At 52.3% G+C, this 21,691-nt stretch overlaps 3 protein-coding genes and 1 non-coding gene across 4 annotated transcripts; 3 read left to right on the forward strand and 1 right to left on the reverse strand.

Moving 5' to 3' along the window:
* Positions 1 to 474: 474 nt before the first annotated feature.
* Positions 475 to 566, forward strand: QC763_0001370. Its single transcript has one exon. It is a non-coding gene; the product is annotated as a tRNA-Glu (tRNA).
* Positions 567 to 829: 263 nt separating this feature from the next.
* Positions 830 to 2,632, reverse strand: QC763_100020 (uncharacterized protein; the record flags this gene model as incomplete). Its single annotated transcript, XM_062906540.1, has 1 exon — positions 830 to 2,632. The coding sequence occupies one exon, from the start codon at positions 2,630 to 2,632 to the stop codon at positions 830 to 832; it is 1,803 nt and encodes a 600-aa protein (XP_062769518.1).
* Positions 2,633 to 6,393: 3,761 nt separating this feature from the next.
* QC763_0001390 (uncharacterized protein) lies at positions 6,394 to 7,853 on the forward strand (the record flags this gene model as incomplete). The annotated part of the gene is given in 3 exon segments (XM_062905056.1): positions 6,394 to 7,258; positions 7,268 to 7,371; positions 7,410 to 7,853. Coding segments are annotated over 3 exon segments (1,413 nt in total).
* A 9,871-nt stretch (positions 7,854 to 17,724) lies between these two features.
* Positions 17,725 to 20,934, forward strand: QC763_101040 (uncharacterized protein). Its single transcript, XM_062906647.1, has 2 exons — positions 17,725 to 18,482; positions 18,533 to 20,934. The coding sequence occupies exons 1-2, from the start codon at positions 18,147 to 18,149 to the stop codon at positions 20,693 to 20,695; spliced, it is 2,499 nt and encodes an 832-aa protein (XP_062769520.1). The 5' UTR covers positions 17,725 to 18,146; the 3' UTR covers positions 20,696 to 20,934.
* Positions 20,935 to 21,691: the final 757 nt, after the last annotated feature.

Below are 21,691 nucleotides of genomic sequence, written 5' to 3' on the forward strand. Positions count from 1 at the left end.
CCACCTACCCATGTCGAAAAAAATGTAACGGTAATGGAAGGGAACCAAAACAGTTTGACCGATCGAGAGCGAGCAGGATGATGCAGTCAATTGTTGGCAGTTTGAGTGAGGTGTGTGTGGGCGGCGTCCCCTTCATTTGTTCGGAGTCCGGACAAACTTGACACTGTGACAGTCACTTCAGCCAACAGACATCTCGTCGCCTTTTCCACATCCCAACAGCTGTCTCCTCCAAGACACCGCCTGCATCTTACGGTCCGGCAATGCAATGCAATGCAATGCAGCTGAGCTGAAGAAGCCCATCCAGGGCCCGCTCGGTGCCCACTTCTGGTCCCCACCCCCCAAAAAGTTTTCCCTAGGGCAAACAAACCACACGCACACAATACAGCACGACACAGGGTGACAGGGACACACTTTTCTTCGACACAACCCCAAAATCCGCTCACAAAGTCATCGATCCAATCGGAACCATCCTCATCGGGTATGGTGTAGCGGTAACATAGTTGACTCTCACTTCTCAGAAGTGTCTATTCTCTCAACAGCCCCGGGTTCGACTCCCGGTATCCGAGTCCCAACTTCTTTTTGCATTGTCTCATCTGGACAATGAGACACGGCACCGAGAGAATCATCTCGAACAATGATCGGAGACAGAAATCATGCCATATGTTTTTTAGTTTGGCCGATTGTTGTCTAGCTGAATGTACATGGTGAGGTAGATGCACCGAGAAATGAAGAAAGAATTTCAAGAAAGAAGCCGTCTACCCAAAGTCCGACCTGACCAAGAGAAAAGAAACAGACCCCTGATCCCGTTCGGCGGGCCCAACAAAAGAAACTAATAGGCATCCACCAAAAAACTGTCCAGCTTAGGAGTAAAGAACTCGAAGCTCTGCTGGTCAAAGACACACTGCAGCTCCTCTTCGTCCTCACTTTGCTGTTGCCCCTTACCCTTCCCCTTTCCTTTCCCCCTGCCCTTGCCATCACTTCCATTGTTGCCGCCCCAAACAGGTCTCAGAGGAAACCCGCAAATCCCCTCCTTCTCTCCCTTCTTCTCACCGCCCTGCACAATCCCCTCCAATCTCTCAAAATCCTTCCCCTCCTCCACCCACTCCATCAAACTCTTCAGCACCTCTGTTGGCCACGCCGCGCTGTTGGGCTTAAACACCCCCAGAGGATCCACCGTCCCAGGATCGCAGTGCCCACCTCCAGGCACCAAAAACAGCTTGTTCCATTTCGACATCTCGGCGTAACCTTGCTGCATGCCCAAACCAGGGTACATCGTCTTCCTGACCTTGTCTTGATACATGGTTGATGAAACCGCCGGAATCGCAGCATCAGCCTCCCCATGCCAGAATATCATCTTTCCACCGTTGGACTTGAACGGCGTGAGATCCGGCCAGAGAGTATAGATGCCAGAAAGGTACTTGGCCATTGAATCGTTGACCCACTCGCGGACAATATCAGGGCTGACTTCATCCAGGGGCAAGGTAGGAGAGTAGACTTCCTTGATCAGCAAATTGACCACCGCTGGGGAGAGAGGGTTGGGGAACGGCTCGAGTTGGTTCGTGGCGGGGTTGAGGATTGTGATAGAGTCACCAAACTCCACCGAGGGAGCAAAGAATGGGTGGATGAGCTTGTTGTTGGAGTCGTACATGCCGCGCCAGGTCTCGGCTGCCACGGCGGCGGCTTTGGCGGAAACAGTGCCGGCGATGGGTGGCTGGCCAAGCTGGGGAACAGCGGAGCAGTTGTAGGGTTTTCCAATCGAGGACGAGGCATTGAAGCGGGCGAAGCAGAGATCCGTGCGTGCGACTACGCCGTCGGTTTTGCCGTCGAGGGGGTCGCAGAAGGCAATAGCATCGGCGGTGATGCGTGAGAGCTCGCAAACAGAGGGAAAGTAGTTGAGCTTGCGCTGAGAAAGAGGGCCGTGGTAGTGGAAGATAGGATGTCGGAACGCAGGGGAACCAACAGAAATTCCGTCAAAGGTCGTGCCGTATTTTTGGACTTGAGACATACCCTCGCGCCCACCTTCGGAGCAGCCGTGGAAGTAGGAGTAGATCTTGGTCGAGTTGGAGGCATTGTAGAACTTGCGGGTAAGCTCCTTGCCGAGAACAGTCATTTCGTGCATTGCCCTGTAGGAGTAGGCGATGAGGGCATCGTAGTTCATGGCGCCGTTGCCGTAGAGGATAACACGGCTGAGGTCGGAGTCGAAACCGCCGAAGCCGGCATCGGTCGTGATGGAGACAGCGCCATAGCTGAGACCAGTTGCGAGTCCTCGTGCGCCCAAAGTCATGGATAGCCCTCCTCCTCCTGTAGCCAGGAAACGCTTCTTGAACTGGGTGGGACTTGGAAGGTAGAGCCAGAGATTGACTCGGTCAGTAGGGCGGCCGACATGGCGGTAGGCGAAAGTGACGTTGCAAAAGTCGCGACCGGTGGCGCCAGGATGGGTGCTGTCTGGTGGAGCAGTGAAGTTGGTGACAGCCTGGGCTGTGACAGAACCGGCGATTAGTTCGAGTCCTGGGAAGAAGTCTGGTGCCGGAAGAGACGATTCAACAAAAGCCGTCGTGCAGACATCGGGAAGGCTCGAACTGGATGTGGATGCTACAAGGCCAGCCACTGCCAAATATTTTAGAATTCCCATTGCGACTCAGGGTTGCTGCAAGTTGTCGAGCTGCCTGAAGAGGAAACAGCAACTCAGTCAAGGTGCATTATCTGGATATTTGTAGAACATCCCCTTGGTTTTCCCGAGGAAGCCTGGATGCTTGGCAAACAAGTCAATGGCTTCAGAAAGGGAGGAATTGGCTGGAACTTTTCCATGACAACGTCATCAGACAAGGGAGCAACTAGGAGAGAAATTAAACAAGCGCTGCTTGATGCTGTACAACTATGTACCTTGTTGGTCTCTCTCCTGCAATGCGAAGTACGGGTTATACGAGATACGAGATGCGGCCTAGACAGGGGTAGGCAAGCCCCCACTTTGAAGCTGTTCCCACGCAGCACAACACGCACCAACCCCCATTTAGCCAGGATGGTGTAACCCCACCTCTCCTGCTTCATGTTGAAAGGATCTCGCAGCACGCTGAGTTGGCATGAAATATTGAAGGAGCTGAAAGCTAGTAGGTTGTTGATCCATCGAGGCTATGCGTCGAGAAACGAAATGACTGTGAGAAGTTGACAAAGCACCATGCAAACAACACCATTTTCAAGACGAGGATGCCCCCCTCGCGATACCACCACCTTCAGATTCCGTGCTCAACCCCAGAAACAGCACAAGAACAGCTGAATAGGTAGCTGTGACCCCCAGCGCCGTGACATTGGAAGTTTGCTGCGAAAATCCCACCACGACGGCAAATATGAGAACCGAAACCCCCGTGACAATGAGACAACGCAAGTCCCGGGAAAGAGAACCATGGTGACAATCGGAACGATAACAAGCGCCCCTCCACAAAGCGCCAAGATGAAACGCACGAGAGAATCGACCAAGAACGAGACTTCTTTGGGTGGTCTTTTGGAAACAAAGTCGACCCACCTTCGGCGTCGTTCAGCTTCGGTGTATGTCGCTCTAACAAGCAAGACTTTGCCTACAAGCCTCACCAACAACCTCCGGAATGTGCTCTCTTTGCGGTTGGATTGATCTTCCTCCATCGACTTCCAGTCCGAGGAATCATGACTGAGATCATAGCCAAATTCGTTTTCGAATTGATCCCTCAGTGTGTTCTTCCCGGTCAAGGGAAATGTATTGCCGCTTTTAGACTTGGGTGGGGTGTGTAGTTAGGAGCAGCACTGCCTTTTCCACTCTACCCTCCTGTCAATTTCAGCTTGGAAAAAATGTGTTTGATTTCGAAATGTCCAAATTAACCAGCTTAAGTTATTCGCTAGCCTGGAGTACGGTATAGCAGAACTAGGACCTCTTACACTAAACGATATATTAAAGAAATATAAGATTATATACTTCTCGTCTTTGTCACGGCTTGATAGGTAAGTTCTCAGACAAGGCAACCGTTATACCATACCAATTGATTTAATTGTAAGCTAAAGAAGAAAAGAGAGGAAATTCCGACAGTGCTTGCAAAGCAGGGCTTTTTGACAGGGCAAAGCTTTGACCACCAGCTCGAGTCCCACATGCTCCCCGTGGCCCGCACGTGCCCAGTATTCACCTGTCCGTCAATGTCCAGCCAGTGCCGTGACAATAAGTATTGGCTGCCTGCCATGAAGGAGCAGGACGCCGGCCTGTTGGAAAAGGACGTCTACGAGCTGGTTGATACGCCGAAAGGGTACAACATCTTACCGAGCAAATGGGTATACGATGAGAAGATGGACCCTCACACGGGTGAGGTGAAGGCCAGGGCGAGGTGGGTGGTGTGTGGCAATTTTGACAGGGACTTCTGAGCCACACAGGACGTCTACGCCGCCGTGGTGAGCAGCGTAGCAGTCAAATGCTTTTGGGCTATTACAGCCGTGAAGGACTGGGAGTGCCTTCAATACGACTTCAAGATGGCATTTCTCAACGCCAAAATCCCTGACACCGCACAGTACTACGTACGACCACTAGATGGCCTGGGGAAGCCACTGGGCAAGGTGTGCGGGCTCAAGAGGGCATTATATGGCCTGAGGAAGTCACCTATCTACTGGTGCGAGACAGTGAAACCTGTGATGGTTGAACTGGGCTTCGATACCCTCTCATCAGACCTCTGCCTGTTCCTTCACAAAGAGACAGGTGCCCTGGTAGTCCTGTACGTGGATGACCTGCTTATATCAGCGCCTACGACGAAAATCATCGAAGATATCGCCACCGGGCTGGAGAGCAAGTATAGCATCAAGAAACTGGGCGAGCCGAAGAGGTTCTTGGGTTTTGATATCGTGAGGAACCGCAGGAAGAGGCAGGTCTACCTGTCCCAGGTGGCCTATATCGACGCCTTACTCGAGAAGTTCGGCTACAAGGATATGGCTGGCGTGGCTGCGCCGTGGCCAGCCAAGCTGGAACTCCCTTTTACGTGGGAGAAAATGACCGCGGAAGTGAAGGAGTATATTCAGAAGACCGGTGCGTTGAACTGGCTCTCTACCGGCACTCGGCCCGACATCACTTTCACCGTCAACCGCCTTTGCGGGGGCAATTCTGGGCCCTCACCACGTCACTTGGAGTTGATGAAGCACCTTTTCCGGTACCTGGGTGCCACCAGGAAGCTGTGGATTGTGCTGGGAGGCTCCGAGTTCTCGGCAGAAGATATGAAGCTTGTGGGATTCGCAGATGCCTCACACGCGGATGTCTTACCTTGGAGATAGTCCGCTGGCGGCCACGTCGTCTTCGTGGCTGGTGGGCCAGTATTGTGGAAGAGTAAGAAGCAGAGCTTCGTCGCCCTGAGTACGACGGAGGCAGAGTTTACCAACCTGACGCCTACAAGGTATTCACTGCAGTGGGTGTCAAAGATATTGGAAGACTGTGGTGTGCCACAGCCAAGACCATACATGCTGTACACCGACAGCAAGAACACCGAGATCACAGTTCTGAACCCTCAGAATATCGCCAGGACCCGGTGTATCGATATACGGTACAAGTGGGTGGGTGAACAAGTGAAGGAAGGAAGATTTGGTATTCAACACATCTCTGGGTTGGAGATGCCGGCGGATGGATTCACAAAGGCACTACAAAGGGAAAAGCACGCAAAGTTTGTGCAGCTGTTGGGAATGCGAGATTTTCCGGTTTGAGATATGCAGGAGAACGTGTATTGTATGGGGAAAAGGCCACTAGGGCATTGGGCAAAGGAGTCAAAGGAAGTGGGAAGAATCTGGGCGTATATTGGGCTTCGGAGGATATTGGCGATGGCTTCATTTTGGACGGCGGTGTGCTGTCTGTAGGGGGGTGTGGGGCACCAAAGGGCCCAGGTTTTCCCAGACCCACACCGGTTTGCTCTTGGGGCTGGATTTTCTTACTGTTTACTTTTAAAACCAACAACCAACTACTGTAATACCAATTTGCTTACCATTTTTTGGCCATTTTGGCCTCATTTTCGCAGCCAGTGACTTTCCTAGGTCACCAGCCCAACACAAGATCCACGAATCTCTCATCATCGCCTCACTCTTCCACATCCTCTACGCCAATATCCGACGGAAGCTCGTCGGTTCACAGGGCATCCCTTTTGGCTATCTCACCGCGCCGTTCCAGCTGAGCTGACCGTTTTACCTCTTCAGCTCGTCTTGCTGGCACCTTTGACGCAAATCCACTGGTTGACTTTGTCGGCTGTATGGATGGCATTGTTGATGACGATGAACTTCCTTATCGCCGCCCTATGTGGTGCAAGCTCGGGTATCGTGATGCTCCCAAAGTTTGGCTAGTGGAGGACGCTTCCTGGGACCTCTAGACCATATTCAATGGGACCCCTCGAGAGCGTGTATCCCAGCACGATGAATAGGGCGCATGTTCCGGACTACTGTCCCGCGACCAGCGACAGAATGTCGTCAAGATGTGCCCATTGGGACTATAGCAACCCGAATAGCATCGACTGGTCCTGGTTGGCGAATGTCGCTCGTGGCACACGAGGTCTTCCTGCAAATCTCACATCTGGAAGCACATCCATCTCTTGGGGGAATATCTACATCCCGCAAACTGTCGTCGCGGCAACAACGCCAATGAAGTATGCCGCTGCTGTAGTCTCGGATAGCTTTTCCATGACAAAATCCGAGGCCGTACAGAACCGAGAGACAGCAACCATCACCAGCAGCAGGGGGGAACATCTCCCATTGAAGCAACCGCAAGTCTCCATCCAGTGTACAGACCCCAGCCGTCCAAGAAAGGACCCCCGAGGCGACACACTCGCCGAGGCTCCCTACAACTTTCTCCTCACCCCCGGTTTCTACTACCGTAGCAACCCAACCTTCTTCATCCCCCACGAGCTCCTCGACGAGGCCTACACCTCCAGAGCCCACTTCGGCTTCCTCGACTTCGGCAGCCACGCTCCAGTCAAGGCATCAGCCCCCTTCTGGACGCGGTACAACTTGACCGGGACCTTCCTAGCCCTCTGCTTCATCGACGCCCGCTGGGTGGAATCCGACGTCTGGTCCTACTCCAACGGGGACGTCCCCCAGTTCTCCTACGCCATGAGGAACTCCACCCTCAACGCATCCGCCAACCTGGACGAGGTCATACATCTGACGGTGCCCTGGCTGAACAGCCTGAACAACTCGCTGTACATGGCACCGGGAGGCAGCTCAAACTATGGACTCAAGTACAGCAGCAGGGCGGCTAGCGGGTCAAGGTTTGTCTATGACCGTATCTGAGATTACGTGGCTGAGGGGGCGGAGGATTCGGAGTTGTATCGAGCGCTGTCGAGGTCGTTGGCGATTTATCTTGTTGATGCCCTTTCCGATTTGACGTGGTCGAGGGTGAATTGTATCGAGGGCAGAATTATAGTCTCGAACAGGTCCTCAGAGAGGAGGGGATCCAAGATTACGCATGGGTTGATGTCGATCGACATGAGCTGATCTACCGGTACAACTTTGAGGGTTTGTCGGTCAAACTTGCTTTTGGAGTTCTATTGCTTCATGTGCTTCTTGTGCTGATCCATTTTGTGGGTACGGCGTGTATTTATCGAGGGTTTGGGAGTAGTGCCTGGGAGCAACTCGGGGAGCTGATGACGCTGGCGATGAATAGTCAGGGGAGTGATTTGCTGAAGAATACTGGGGTTGGGGTGCATAAATGGGAGGTATGGAGGTTGATGGCCAGGGTTTGTGAAGATGAGGTTGAGGAGCGTCGGGTAGAGCTGCGGTTGCACAGCGAGCAAGTAATTGACGGGGATGAAGAGGGTGTGATTAAAGATGTTTCCGGATCTGGGAAAAAGTCGACTGCATTCCGGAAGTATGGCTAAGTAGAATGCGATCAGATGGTTCACGAGACTGAGTGTATCCACAAAATTAATTGATGACAGCGTTCTACATGTACCTATTCAATGTGCTTTCTCCCATGCTTCCATTTCCCAAGGCCTTCCATTCTTCAGAGAGAGTGAAATAAAGTCATAATCCAGTCCAGTCTCTTTAATTTTCATCCTCGGATGATATCGGGCTACCTACCAATGTCGACGCTTCTGACAGTGTCGACACCCTTGCAACATCCTCACTGCGAGGTTTGACCAAGAGTTGCCCTTTCGTCGGGTCAACAACTGACATGGCTGTCATGTTAGCTGCCTGCATGACAGCATCCCAGGCTGCCTCAAACTCGCCGTGCACAACAAAAAGCCTCTTCAATCTATCATGGGAAAGCTCGTGTTTGTATGCATAGTCTTCTGCCTTCAGTCTCCTGATATCAACGCCAAGGGAGTGAAGAATATCATCTCGGTACTGGGGCTGCAGGTCCTTCGAGTCTATCGAAAGGTGAAGCACCTCGGTGCAAAAGATTGCCGTGAATGCCACATTGGCTTCCCTCAACACTTTGTCTAGCGCTACAGTCTTTTGAGCAACTTAACATGGTTGTTAGTACCCTAACTACTAAGGCAGTTGGTCTCACTCACAAGTCTGAACACGCTTATTGAACTTGTTGTAAAGCGAATGCTCTTGTGCCAGGGTGGCACTCGCTGCGCCGCCCGCACCACCGGCCATTCCTACTACCCCCAACGACACCCCCCCAGTCGGGATGGCGAAACAAAGGGCGAAACCGAAGCACAGGACAGCGACGATTGCACCACCGATTCCACCAACAATGGGAGCGCCGACATATTCTGCTATGTTTTCTCTCTTGAGATCCATAACTCCTTTCTCGATAGCTTTCATATGAGCACCATACGCAGAAAAGAAGATGCTGGCGTTTCGCACTGCTATCATAGTCTCATAAATCTGCTGAGGCGCCAGGGCTAGGGGATAATCTCTATATCAGTTACAACCAAGCCGCATGCTATGAGGGAAACCAAGAGATTGTAAACCACGTACCGCGCTTTTCGTCAACATACCCCTTGAGATCGCTGAGGCGCCGGATGATGGTCGACGTTACGTCCAAGCATGGGGTGGCCTCAGTCCATATCTTCGCAAGCCGGGCCCCTGGGTCACCAGGTCCATCTTTTGAAACGGAGCAGGCTTGCTCCGAAGTAGCAGACTGCTTATATAGCTGACTGATCTTATCCTCAAAGAACTTCTCCATTGAGTGTCGGTTCTTCCATGCCTGTGGTAGCTCCAGGGCCAAATTCGCCCCGATATCTGCGCCAATAGCAGCCGACTTAACCACACGCATGATGATGTTGCATCTATATCCCGTTCCGGGTTAGCTGTCAGTTCAGATTCTACGGAGCAAGGACCTACATATCGGCTTGTGTCACCACACCGGGCACAATCAGAATGCCGGGCTGGGCAGCCAAAGACCTCAGCACTTTGACGTGTGTATTTCGTTGCTTGGTCCTTTCGTCGAGCCCCTGACCCGCCGGAATGAGGACGATTTGATGCGCCCCACCAATATCTTCCACGGCGTCAAGATTTTTGAGAAGGTCTGGCAGGGTTCTCTTGAAGAACTCTAGGAGTTCCTTCATACCGGTGGACGTGCTGCACAGGTTTCGAGTACGAGGGCAAAAAAGCACCTAGAGATTATTAGGGCCACTGCGGTGGAACGAAGAAGGATGGGACAAAGGAAACACTCACTTCAAGTGGCACGTATTCGTCACGGTAACTATTACAGTCATCATCCACGCTGACTGCACGCACTTCCCACTTGGTAAGACCGGGCCTCGACGAGGTGATCAAGGAAGCAAGTCTCTCGTTATCGCTGTCGTTTCTGCCACCGTCACTGTATCTCCACACCAAAAGTCGATGATCCCAGGGCTTTGATGGTGACATGCTGTCCGATGGGTAAAGTATGACTCGGGAGAAGCAAAACCAGAATTGAATACCAGAAGGGTAACAGCACTTCAAAGACCTAGGAGAGGAACAGAGTGAATATATCAACCCAACACCCACCACGGAATCACGGGGGACGCAGCCTGAGACATTGACCTCCCGTCGACGACATTACCTGGGGGGTACGCCACATTAACCCTTCCGGCTCCTTTTGAGACGGGCAGCCAGCCTCAAGACTAGGTGGTTTCTGTTTCCTCATACGCTCTCCATAAGTCGATTTGGGGGGCGGCTTTGCTTGTGTTTGATGGCTGAGCAAGCCACATTGCCAGGGGTCAAATCCTGCAGCCTGATATGATATTTTGATTGATGTCCTGGCTATCAGATAGATGCTCAAAATCCTGCCGTAACTGTTACTGCACAAGCTTGCATCAGCTGAAATCCGCTGGATGCCACGGCGGATACTGACACTTGCTGGCCCAAAATGCGACCTCCCCAAACGCCCTAAAGCCATTAAACAACGCCCCGCGCATGTGGCTGACGGAATTTTCCAGCCAATAGGTAGCGTTGATCCGGCAAAGGACCAGCCGCCTGACCCCATTAAGGTTAGGTCACAACTCCCGCTCTTGCTCGCAGAATCAAAAGTAAGACATCTCTTTACCTTCCCAAATCCCCCCCCCTTCCAGGTTCTATCAACACTTTGTCTTCCATTTTCCCTCCCCGCTTTACTACCAGGACAGGAAAAATGAGCCAACGCGATGGATCCAACCACGATGGCGAAGACTGGGCACTAGTGCCTTCGCAGCAAGAGATTGCCGGCGGCGCCAACTCACACGCTGGCCTGATACGTACTAATGCGGGAGGCTTCACCTATGGCGATAATGACGGCGAGACCAGATCCGGTCCGCCGCCCGACGGACAGGCAATCTGGAATGATTTTGAAGCCGCCAGACAATCAGCCGTATACTATCTCAACCAGTACCTGGAGTATCACAACTTTGATTTTGAGGAGCCTGTCGAAGTGAACACAGTGTCTGCACGAGGCAAGTCGATACCCTGTTCTATCCAACGTCTAACTGACTGTATGGCGCATAGACACCGCCCATTATGCGCAAGATTCGTCTGCTGCAAGGCAAACAGCGCGCCTCAAGATATCGGCCGATGCTGCCATTCGCGATATCCTCATGATGGAGGGGACGCTCACCTACGTCCAGCAGACTCGGTCAGAACCCGCCATATCTGCTGTCGCGGTCACTTGGTATGATGGCAGCATTTTCATCTCCACTAAAAGACAACATGCTGACAATATGGTAAAGCACGGCGTGTCTTGCGTTATCTGCGATTGCGGTCCCCCATCAATATCCTGTCGTGACAGCGCTATCCGCAGCGGGCGCCGCTGGGAGCGGCCTGGTGGCAGCAGCACCAAAGTTATGGCACAGCTACAGCGGCAGTCCGCTAAGGGGGAACCTACGAGTTCTACAGCAGCTGAGGGGTGCATTCGAACAGACCGACGTTAGCAAAGTTGAAAAGCTTCGCGGGTGTCTCGAACCGGGACGGTTTTGGATCCTTTGGTGTACCCTTGCGCACTTTTGGCCAAAAGCTCATTCGGAGTGATGAGTCAGGATATTAATCATGGTAGGCTTTGAGTCTTGTATTTGACATTTGCGAGGGAGTCTATTATACCACCTTCATACACCACCTTCTCTGGCATAGGTAGCTACCTCAAGAAACATCTCATTAGTCCTCCGTTTCTTTGCTTAGTATCGCTTCTTCCTCGCTGTCCATGTACATTGGGTATCACTCCAACCAAGTTGATATAGACAGCGCTAACCCGCTCTGGGCTGGTTTGCAATGCCAAGAACACAGCCCCGAAGGCTGATCAGGTTGCCTCACCAGCGCTGAAACACGCTTCTTAACCACCATATTGCAGCTCCAGGTATCTCCAATGAACACCAACCTTCAAGATCATCACTGTATCTTAAGGTAGAGGTAAAAATGTCCCCACAAACTCCCTCCAGCAACAATCCCTCACCCACCTCCTCTACTCCACCCTCCAAGACCGCATCACCGGCGTCCTCATCGGCTCAGCCCTAGGCGACACAATCGGCCTCTACACCGAATACCTATCCTCCCCCCAATCCAAATCCTCGTACCCCTCAGCCCAATTCACCCTCCACCCCACCCCCACCCCCTTCCGCCTCGACCGCCACCGCGCCCCCTTTACACCCGGCCACTGACCGACGACACCGACCACTCCCTCCTCCTCCTCCTTTCTTTCTTGCACAACTCCACCCCCGCCAACCACGTCTTCCCCACCCAAGCAGACTTTGCCTCTCGGCTCCGGATTTGGGCGTCTCAGGGGTTCAAACCGCTGGATACCATGCATTGGGGTTAGGAAAGCTGATGGGGACGGTGCTGATGAGCAAGGGGTTCGATTCCGACCCTGAGGGGACTGCGAGGGAGTATTGGGAGAGCGGTACGAAGAGGATGGCTGCGCCGAACGGGAGTTTGATGAGGACGCATGTGGTGGGGCTGATGACGGTTTGGGAGGGGGAGGGGAGGTGTTTTGAGCTTGCTGCTGAGATTTCGAGGGCGACGCATGTTGATCCGAGGTGCGTGGTTGCTTGTGTGGTTGGAAGCGGGCTGGTTCGGGCGGTGGTGAGAGGGGAGGTTAGGACTGGGGGGGATGTTGATGGGGTGATTGGGAGGAGGAGGAGGTGATACTGTGAGAGTGTGGGAAGTTTGGGGGAAGGGTTCGACTTGGACGAGTTTGATAGATATTATGGCGGGAAGGATGGGCTTGCGGGGTTGAGGCTGGATGGGGAGCCGGGGATTGGATATGTTTACAAGACGCTGGGTGCGGGGGTAGTGTTGCTGAGGATGGCGGTTGGGAAGGGCCGTGGGGTACTGGACCGTGTGGGGTTGTTTGAAGAGTTGATCACGGAACTGGTAATGCATGGAGGGAATGCAGATACGAATGTTTGCTTTGCCGGGGCCTTTTTGGGTGGTTATCTGGGCTTTGCTTCGTTACCGGATCATTGAAAGCTCGGTATGGTGCATGGAAAGTGGCTTGTTGGCAAGGCGGAATCGCTTTGTCAAATTCTAAACGTAAAGGAGGGAGAATACAACGGCCAGAACGATGCCGATACTGCTCCTCTCGGAGGCAGACCGGCGGTTAGTCAGCAGGAGATAGAGGCAAGGTGGATGGTCTTTCAGCAGGGGGTGATGAGGAAGATGGAGGAGGCACAGAAGGCGGAAGAAGCCAAGACTGGTGCGTCCAACTCAAAGTCCGGTTGGTCTATTCCGTGGAAAAAGCCAAAGAAGTGATGGCCGGATGAGAAAGATAAACAAAGAATTTCAAACCAGATTTAGTAGGCTCAGGTCTATCTATCCAAGATTTAGTTGGTCTAACTCCAACGCTATGATCCAGACTGTCTTTCCAACCAACAGGAACCTTACGCGTTTTCCCCAATCCTCTCACCCCTCTCCCACCTCTCCATGGCCTCATCCAACCTCCTCACAATCCTCGCGGGGTTGCCAACCACAACCACAAAATCAGGAACATCCTTGGTAACAACACTCAGAGCCCCAACCGTAACCCCCCTGCCGATCGTCACACCACCCAGCACGGTCACACTCCCCCCAAACCAGCAGTCCTCCCCGATCACAATCGGCATCCCCGCCTAGGGCCCCTTCAGCCCGTTTCTCTGAAACGGATCAACCGGGTGCGTGGCCGTGTAAAACGAACAGCTGGGTCCAATCAACGTCCTCATCCCAACCATGATGGTGCTCGTGTCGAGCCAGGTCGAATTGTAATTAACATACACCTGCTCCCCAAACTTCAAGTTGATGCCCATGTCGACCTTGATCGGGCCGTCGATGTAGGGGTACTCGAGCGTGAACTGGGCCTCGTCTGCATGGGTGTCTGCGAGGACGGGGGGGTTGGGGCTGTCATCGCAGATGATCCTGGTGGCGAGAGGTCAGATTGTGTTTCAGTTCGGGGATGGTGTTTTTCGGTTCAGCTTGCTACCTATGGATTCCGAATGCTCCCGTCTAAATCTATCCCACGAATGGTCGTAAGGGCAAGTCTTGTTGTTCCGGAAGCAGTCTAGACACATGTCAAATTCGGGAAGTCTCCTGTTGCAAGATTGGCACTCTGTTTCGAAATTAGCCTTGATTTCCTCCGATGAAGAAATAAGCAAAAGAAAGTTCGACAGTTGACTCACGGTAGAAGTCGGCATCATCGATGCCATAATGACATGAGTGGCAAGCTAGACCGTCGACAATGCTTCTCCTGCTCTTTGGGATATCGGGCGAATTCTCTGGCTTGATGAGATAGAGTGCATGGCCTGTTTCACAAGCCAGCGACGAGGCCTTGTCTGTGCAAGACGCGCAGACGTCGTAGTTCTCACCTCCACCGCAGAGGCAGCAGTCTGTACTCGGAGCAACGGTCAGCGGTGGCTATAAATCAAGCGATAAGGCAACTCACGGGAATAACTCTCGAACGCTGTATCAATAGAATTCCCACACTTGTCACACAATATCCTAGTATGCACCCCCCGACGGGTACAGCCACTTAATGGCGGACCACCAGCACCAGCTATGTGCGTCTTGGCTTCTGCCGTAGCCCTGGCTTGTTCCTCCATCTTCTCTGCAACCTCTTGATCTAGTAGCATTCCAGACGAACCCGTGATCCCCTCGCCCAGCGTCTGCTTCATGGTCTCTTCGGCCAGCTTATCAAAGCCTGCAGCCACGGCCAAGTCCCCGCCCACCGCACCGCCGGTGAGCTGGCCAAAGGTCACGGCGGCCAGGGCCTCGAGCCCATCCTTTGTCTTTGGATTCATGGGTGTCAAACACCGACGCTCGACTTCCTTTTGGAGAACCCGGAGCTTGGGCATCACGTTGCTTAGCTTATACACGCTGAGCAGCGTGAAGCAGTACGCGGCGGCAGGAGTGATAAGCGTCGGGTCGACAAGTCCGGCTTTCGTCGTGGCGGCGCCAAAGCCCGTGGCTGCTAAATGACGCAGCATGGCGCGGAGGGCAAGGTATTCGCATTTTCGTAGCTCGAGTTCCGGGAGGGCATTCTGCCGGTAGGGAGTGTTAGTCAGTGTGGGTTGGTCGTGAGTGTTGCTGAGGAGGAGATCAAGGGGGAGGGGCAGTGGGAGTATGAGATTGTGCAGGAGTGGGAGGGTGTGGAGGTTAGGAGGATTACTTGGCACTTTAAGGGTGATGGTGTTGAGTAAGGTAACATCATGAAGCACACCATTGGAATACGCCATATGATATTATATTGGCTGCCAACCGGAAGCTTCAGTCCAACTTATACATTGGTGCCAGGGATTCAGGGGTTCAGGGGCTGAGGGGTCATATTTAGTCCCATCACCAAAGGAAGAATAAGTTATAACGTACATGATAAGCGAGTGAAACAGATAAGCGAGTGAAACACTTTCCACCGCGTCGCGTATCCTCCACCCTCAACCTTGAATTCTTCCACAACGAACCATGGCTTTACCTTCCCACGAGGCCAGAATTAATCTTGCACTTGAAGCTCTCCAAAATGACCATACTCTTGGTCTTCGGGCTGCAGCGAAGATCTATAGCGTTAGCCCCGCGACACTTATGCGACGACGCGACGGCAGGCCTGCACGACGAGATACTACGCCCAATTCGTGAAAGCTCACGCAATTAAAAGAGGAGGCTATTGTTCAATATGTTTCTGAGCTCTCTACGCGAGGTTTTCCACCAAGGTTGCGTGGTGTGGAAGATATGGCCAACCAACTGCTACGCGAACGCGAAGCGCCTCCCGTCGGCAAACGCTGGGCGTACAACTTCGTCAAACGCCAGCCAAAGCTCCGTACGCGTTTTACGCGTAGATACGACTACCAGAGGGCCTTGTGCCGTGCGATCCAGAGAGGGTGCTTTCCAAGCTGGATGTGAAGCTTCGTACGCCAACACCCCCGACCTCACGGCCCGGCACTCCACAACCTTGGGTATTCCAGACACCACACAACCCCCGAGAAGCCAACTCACAGTCAACGCTCATCAAGACTCGCATTGCCAACCATCAAAATAGCTCTCCGACTTCAATGTTGGCTGCGGTAGACCAGCTTGCTAAGAGTACAACGGTTGTGATGTACCAGGTGGCTCTCCTTCGTGCAGAGAACTCTTCACTCCGCAAGGCCAACGAGGCACTAAGCAAGCGTCGGAGAGCCAAAAGAACACGTGCGCGACTCGGAGGATTACTTACTGTACAAGATGCACAAAATCTACTGGACCAGAAGGCTGTGCGTGAGGAGGCAGTGCAAGAAACGCAGCCAGATGGTAGTGGTGCAGGGAGGGCTCGTACGAGGATTCGGTGCTGTGGTGTGTGCGGCAAGCCTGGCCATAATGCGCGCACTTGCCAGGAGGCTGCAGATGCCTCAGACTCAGCTGTTTCTGATGTTATTATAGTTGGTTCTTAATGTTGTTGTATGGCAATCGAGGTTAGTTGTGGTAGACTGGTAGAAAGTGTTTCACTCGCTTATCTGTTTCACTCGCTTATCATGTACGTTAACGAATATAAGTGGAAAATATAACGATTATAAGAAACTCGGAGTAAATGTGCAGTTACGTATCAATAGATGCGTTATAGTAAATTGATAAGGTACCTTATCCTGCCAGAGCTGGAAATAAAGTATGTACCGTAATGATTGCCGCCCGGTTCTATTTTTAACTTTTCATATTTATTTTCTGTTGGCGCTTAGCGGCTAAGCGGGTATCGAATGGCTAAAGGGAGTAGATGTAGAAAACCACAGGGCAATTTTCCTCCGTTTTCAGCAGATATTTCTGCCAGAATCGGCATTACATTTCCCTTGAATTGATTGTTTGGATGTTCATCTTTGCCAACCCGTCGGGAGAGATGGATTCCACTCCACCAATGATTGTCTTCTTGCTGGAAATGTACTCGTAGTTACGGATGGCATCGGCTGCGAATTGGAAATAAGTGTGTTAGCACCCCTTCTCGTCATGAGATCTCGAGGTATAATTCCACGAGTTCTCGACGAAGGGCTCAAATTCATGTGGCTTGGTGTCATTCCAAATTTGCACTGGCTGTGTCTCATTGGTCTCGATTGTTGAGTTCACCGTTTGCTGAGCAGTTTCACTCGCTACAGACTCATAGGCCTTGCCAATACTGTAGCGCAGTGATTCTCCCAAAGCATCCTGGGTGAGGTTACCTATCTGGTAACGTGGTCTTGCACCAACAGAATGAGTAAATCTGGTTGGAAAGGATTCATCTAGCTCGGACTGGTTTATTCCTGCTTTGTGCGTCGGCCACGGGAGTGGAGTAGTGAGGATGCCTGGGACTGATCGTCACGCCCGCTGGATCGAGCTTTCGATATGACAACGTAGCCTCCCTTCCAGAGATTTGAGAAAGACTTTGGTGAATGTTTCGGAGTCGTTTTGGGTGGGTGAGTCGTGTAAAGCAATCTCGAGCTTTTCGTTGACCTGTTGGGTTAACTGTTCTACCAATTGTATCATGTGCGAATGTCCCATTTCTCGTTCGAGTACAGAATCAAGCGATTTCTGCCAAGCTTTGGCCTTTGACTGTTGCCTGCTCTCTGTGTGGATCTTTGAAGCTTAAGACAAAAGTCTTTCAAACACCTGGTCTAGAAAGAGAGGATCGGACACATCGGGTCCAGTGTCCATGGTGCCTTGGGTTTACAAATGTTACGGTCTCTAAACTGGAGTAAATGGAAACGGTGGTGGAAGAGCTGAAGGTGAAGTTGACCTGGCTTTTGATGAACTCAACAGTAAATGTTTTGAAGGGGGTTGAGTTGAGAACGAGGCAGGCGACCTGGAAGCACGTGCCACGCTTGCGGCTGGACGCCTGGTCGAGTTGCCCGGACCAATCAATCGTTTGACCTGGAGTCTCTGTGTATCTTTCATGTTAAATTTCCCTAAGTTGAGCCATCGAGGTGAGGTGGAAAAGGAAGGCTGGAAAGCTGTACCAGAAAATGTTTGATCAAATTGATCGTTCACCCGTCTTCCCAGTCATTCCTTCAACGTCTTAGCAACCAGAGTTTGGACATCAGGTAAAGTGTCGTATTTCTTGCCTGATGACTAACCAATGATCAAGGTCCTCAGGTACTTGGAGGAACTCGATTCGCTGTTTGCTGAAAAGATGAAGCGTGCCGCATATGCAGCTATCCACGAGTCAGAAGGAGCATGATGGGCCTCAGTGCTGCTACCTAAAGGGTATGCTTTATACACGACATACCCCGCACTCTCTTCATTCTTTTCCCTGCCAGTGCTAACCCGTGAGCCCACCTCCGTTGCCCAAGAGTCTCGAGATATCCTTGAGTGTGAACATGCCTCGACAAACAACCCAGCTCCCCTTGCGCCCAGCTGGCCCGCAGGCAGCGAAGAAGCCCTGTGTATTCTTTACCCAAGGACGCTGTCGGAATGGGAGCACCTGCTCATTTTTCCATGATCCAGTGCTTGTCAAGCTAGTAGGGACCGGGTCAACTTCCACTGCCGATCAAGATGACACAGCTCCAACATCCAAGATCACTTGCCACTTCTACCTGAAAGGAGCCTGTTTGAAGGGAGACACTTGCTCTTTTGCTCACCCCGAATCTCACAGACCACCACCTGTGGTGGATACCAAAGAGTCTTTAACTGATGACACAGTTGCTCCAGAGAAGGTAACAATGATGTACTTTATATGCCGGGAAAATCAGCTAATAATGGGAAGGATGAACCTGAAGACAGACCCGATGACTGGATGCGCCAGCTTGGTGGAGCTGTCATACAGTTCGGACACGGCGCCGCCGTCTTGAAGGCATCTCTCCAGTCAGACTTCTCCGCGGTCCGCATCAGTCAGCTGCCGGAAACGAGTACCCTGTGTCAAATCTTCCAAGCTCTCCGCCAGCTCGGATTCGCCGTCTCCCCTGATGAAATACGCTTCGTACCGAGCCCTGATCCAACCCATCGTATCGCTGATGTCCGCGTAGAGGATCCCGCCTTTGCGAGACGGCTCATGAGCGCTGTAGAAGACTGCCAAAGATCCCTTGGAAACGACATCAAAGTGATCCAAATCAACGCGCCTATGCCGGGGGGATCTGGGATGCACAGAGTCGAGTGTAAAAAGGTGCTCTGCTCCTGGTACCGCCCATTCAAGACGGTCTGGCTGAATTTCACATCGCACGGTTTGGCCGAGACAATCCGCCAAAAGTACGCGAGTGGGAGGTACAAGGTTCTCAACATGACTGTAACGAGCCACGCACCCAAGAAAAGCAAAGCATGGACGACAGTTATGCTCACCGAAGTCCCTGCTGAAGCCACCGAAGACGATGTTACGAAGTCCATCCCGGCAAACATGTCGCCTAGAAACGTGGAGACTGGAACCCCGAGCTTTAGATACAATGCTGATGTGGCGAATGCTTTTGTCAAGTCGAAGTTGATGGAGGTTGGACCACTTGAATGGTGGGAGGACGCCGTATTTGGTGGAAAGCGTGCGAAGGTGAAGGCTCGCTTCCAGGACGACGGCGATGCTGCCAAAGCGGCCTCGATGCTGAACGGATGGGAGCTTCCATTCCACAAGAAGGGCAAACTCACCGTCCAGGCTATCTATTCAGCACGATTCAAGGTCCAAGAACGCATATATCAAGCCATCAAACCCATCATCAAGGAGCAGAGCCCCATGTGGCAAGCAAAAAAGGTGTACCTGGCTGCCTATGAGCCTGCCAAGTTCTCTTCTTCACGCGCCTTGAAGTTTGAAGGTGAAGATAACAAGGCAGTTGCGGAAGCAAAGCGTACCTTGGAGCAGATATTGGAAGGACGTCTTGCCACCGACAAAGGCAAACCGATCTGGTCCCCTGCTTTCACCGTCAACGGCGAGGTCTTTCAGAAAATAAAGGAGCTTGAGCAGCTTTTCGGCATCGTGGTCATTCGCAACAAGAAACTATCGCGGGTGTATCTCTTCGGGTCGGAAGACAAATGCAAAGAAGCCGAACCAGAACTTGCAGAAATCGCCCAGCAGGACTCGTCAACCGCCAACATCATCAAGCTGGACGCAGGCCAGTTTGCCTGGGCCTTACGAGGTGGCTTCAAGTCCATCGCCGAGATTCTCGGCCGCAAGGCCACCTTGAATGTTGTCTCAGAGCCCAAGCAGATCGTAGTGACGGGATCAACAGAAGACATCAAGCTCGCCATGGACATGGTCAAAGCCCAGAATGAATTCACCGAGAGTAGCACCGCCAAACCCTCCATGACTGAAGACTGCTCAATCTGTTGGATGGAACCCGAAAATCCGCTCACCACCCCCTGCAACCACACCTACTGCACCGACTGCTTCGAATCCCTCTGCACCTCTGCAACCTCTTGCAACAACACCAACTTCATCCTTCAATGCGAAGGAAGCTCGTCCAAATGCCAGCAACCCCTTTCCCTCAACTTTCTCCAAGACCATCTATCATCCCAGCTATTCGAAGACATGCTCCAAGCGTCCTTCAAGTCTTACGTCTCGCACCGGCCCGACGCCCTCCGCCACTGCCCAACCCCAGACTGCGGACAAATCTACCGCGCCGCCACTGGCACCTTTACCTGTCCCAGCTGCCTCACCCCAGTATGTACCACCTGTTTTGTATCACACCAGGGCATGACTTGTGCCGATCACAAGTTTGTTTCGTCTGGCGGGGACATAGCCCTGAAGCAAGCCAAGCAGCGCTTGGGGATCAAGGATTGTCCCAAGTGCAAGACTGCCATGGAAAAGACGGACGGGTGCGACCACATGACTTGTGGCGGCTGCGGTACTCATATTTGCTGGAACTGTTTGAAGACGTTTGGGACAGGGGCTGACTGCTACGCGCATATGAATCGGGCGCATGGTGGCATCGGGATTGATGTCAGGTTTTGAGTTGTATCCCCGTTCAAGATACGACATATGGATGCTGGCCGTATCAACATGCTTCGCATTATTACCGGCCATTCTCCTTTGTATCAGTCGACCTCTTAATTGCTACTGGTTGTTGTTGCTTTGAGGCATCGGTCTTGAATTAACCCCCATTGGGAGTACAAAGCTCGATCATTTGATAGTTAATATATTCAGAAGGTACAGACCGCCAAACTCTCTATGGTCCCAAAAGAATATCCGGTCCGTAGACTGTCGCAAGAGCTCTCAACGCTTTCTCCTCACCGCCATCTTATCCTCGGCAGCAATTTGGGCTCATAATCCCTCAAGAGTTCAAGGCGAGCCATCGCTGCGGCACTCCTCTTTCTCAGGTCCTCGTATAGGATGCCTTCAACAGATGGCTGCAGCACTCTGAAATCACTCAGAGACTGTACCCGGCCGTGTCTTGGCTCAAAAAGGGCTAGGAACGGATTCCGCAGTGGGGCCCTATCTTGATACTTCCTGCACTTTTCTCTCAGACTTTCGAGCTTGACATTTGTCTCCAGCTTCTTTCTCCACACGATAGTTTTGGTGTGGGCAACATCTCCCTCGTCGGGGCAGTACCGTCCGAGTACCTCCAGCAGCATGAAACCAAAGGCGTAGACGTCAGTGGCCCTTGTCCTGATGCCATCCCGTGTTGCCTCGGGCCCGAGGCAAACGAGGGTGCCTCCGACATCTCTGATGTTCACCACAGATGTAGCAAGACCAAAGTCGGAGATGACAAAGGTAGGCGGAGATCCAGTTGCCGTGGATTTCTCTAGAGAATGTTGTCTGACTTGAGGTCGCGGTGCATGATTCCCTTGTCGTGCATGAAAGCCAAACCAGACAGAACCTGATCGATGAAGCGCCCCAGCCATGAGGGTTGTTGGGACGGAACTTGCCTCCACACTGGTGTGTTGGAAGAAGCTTCGTCAAGCTGCCATCATAAAGGGGGGGAAAGATCTGGACTACCATGTCCTCGAT

The sequence above is a fragment of the Podospora pseudopauciseta genome, chromosome 1 (assembly GCF_035222475.1).
Source record: "Podospora pseudopauciseta strain CBS 411.78 chromosome 1, whole genome shotgun sequence".
NCBI classification, from domain to species: domain Eukaryota; kingdom Fungi; phylum Ascomycota; class Sordariomycetes; order Sordariales; family Podosporaceae; genus Podospora; species Podospora pseudopauciseta.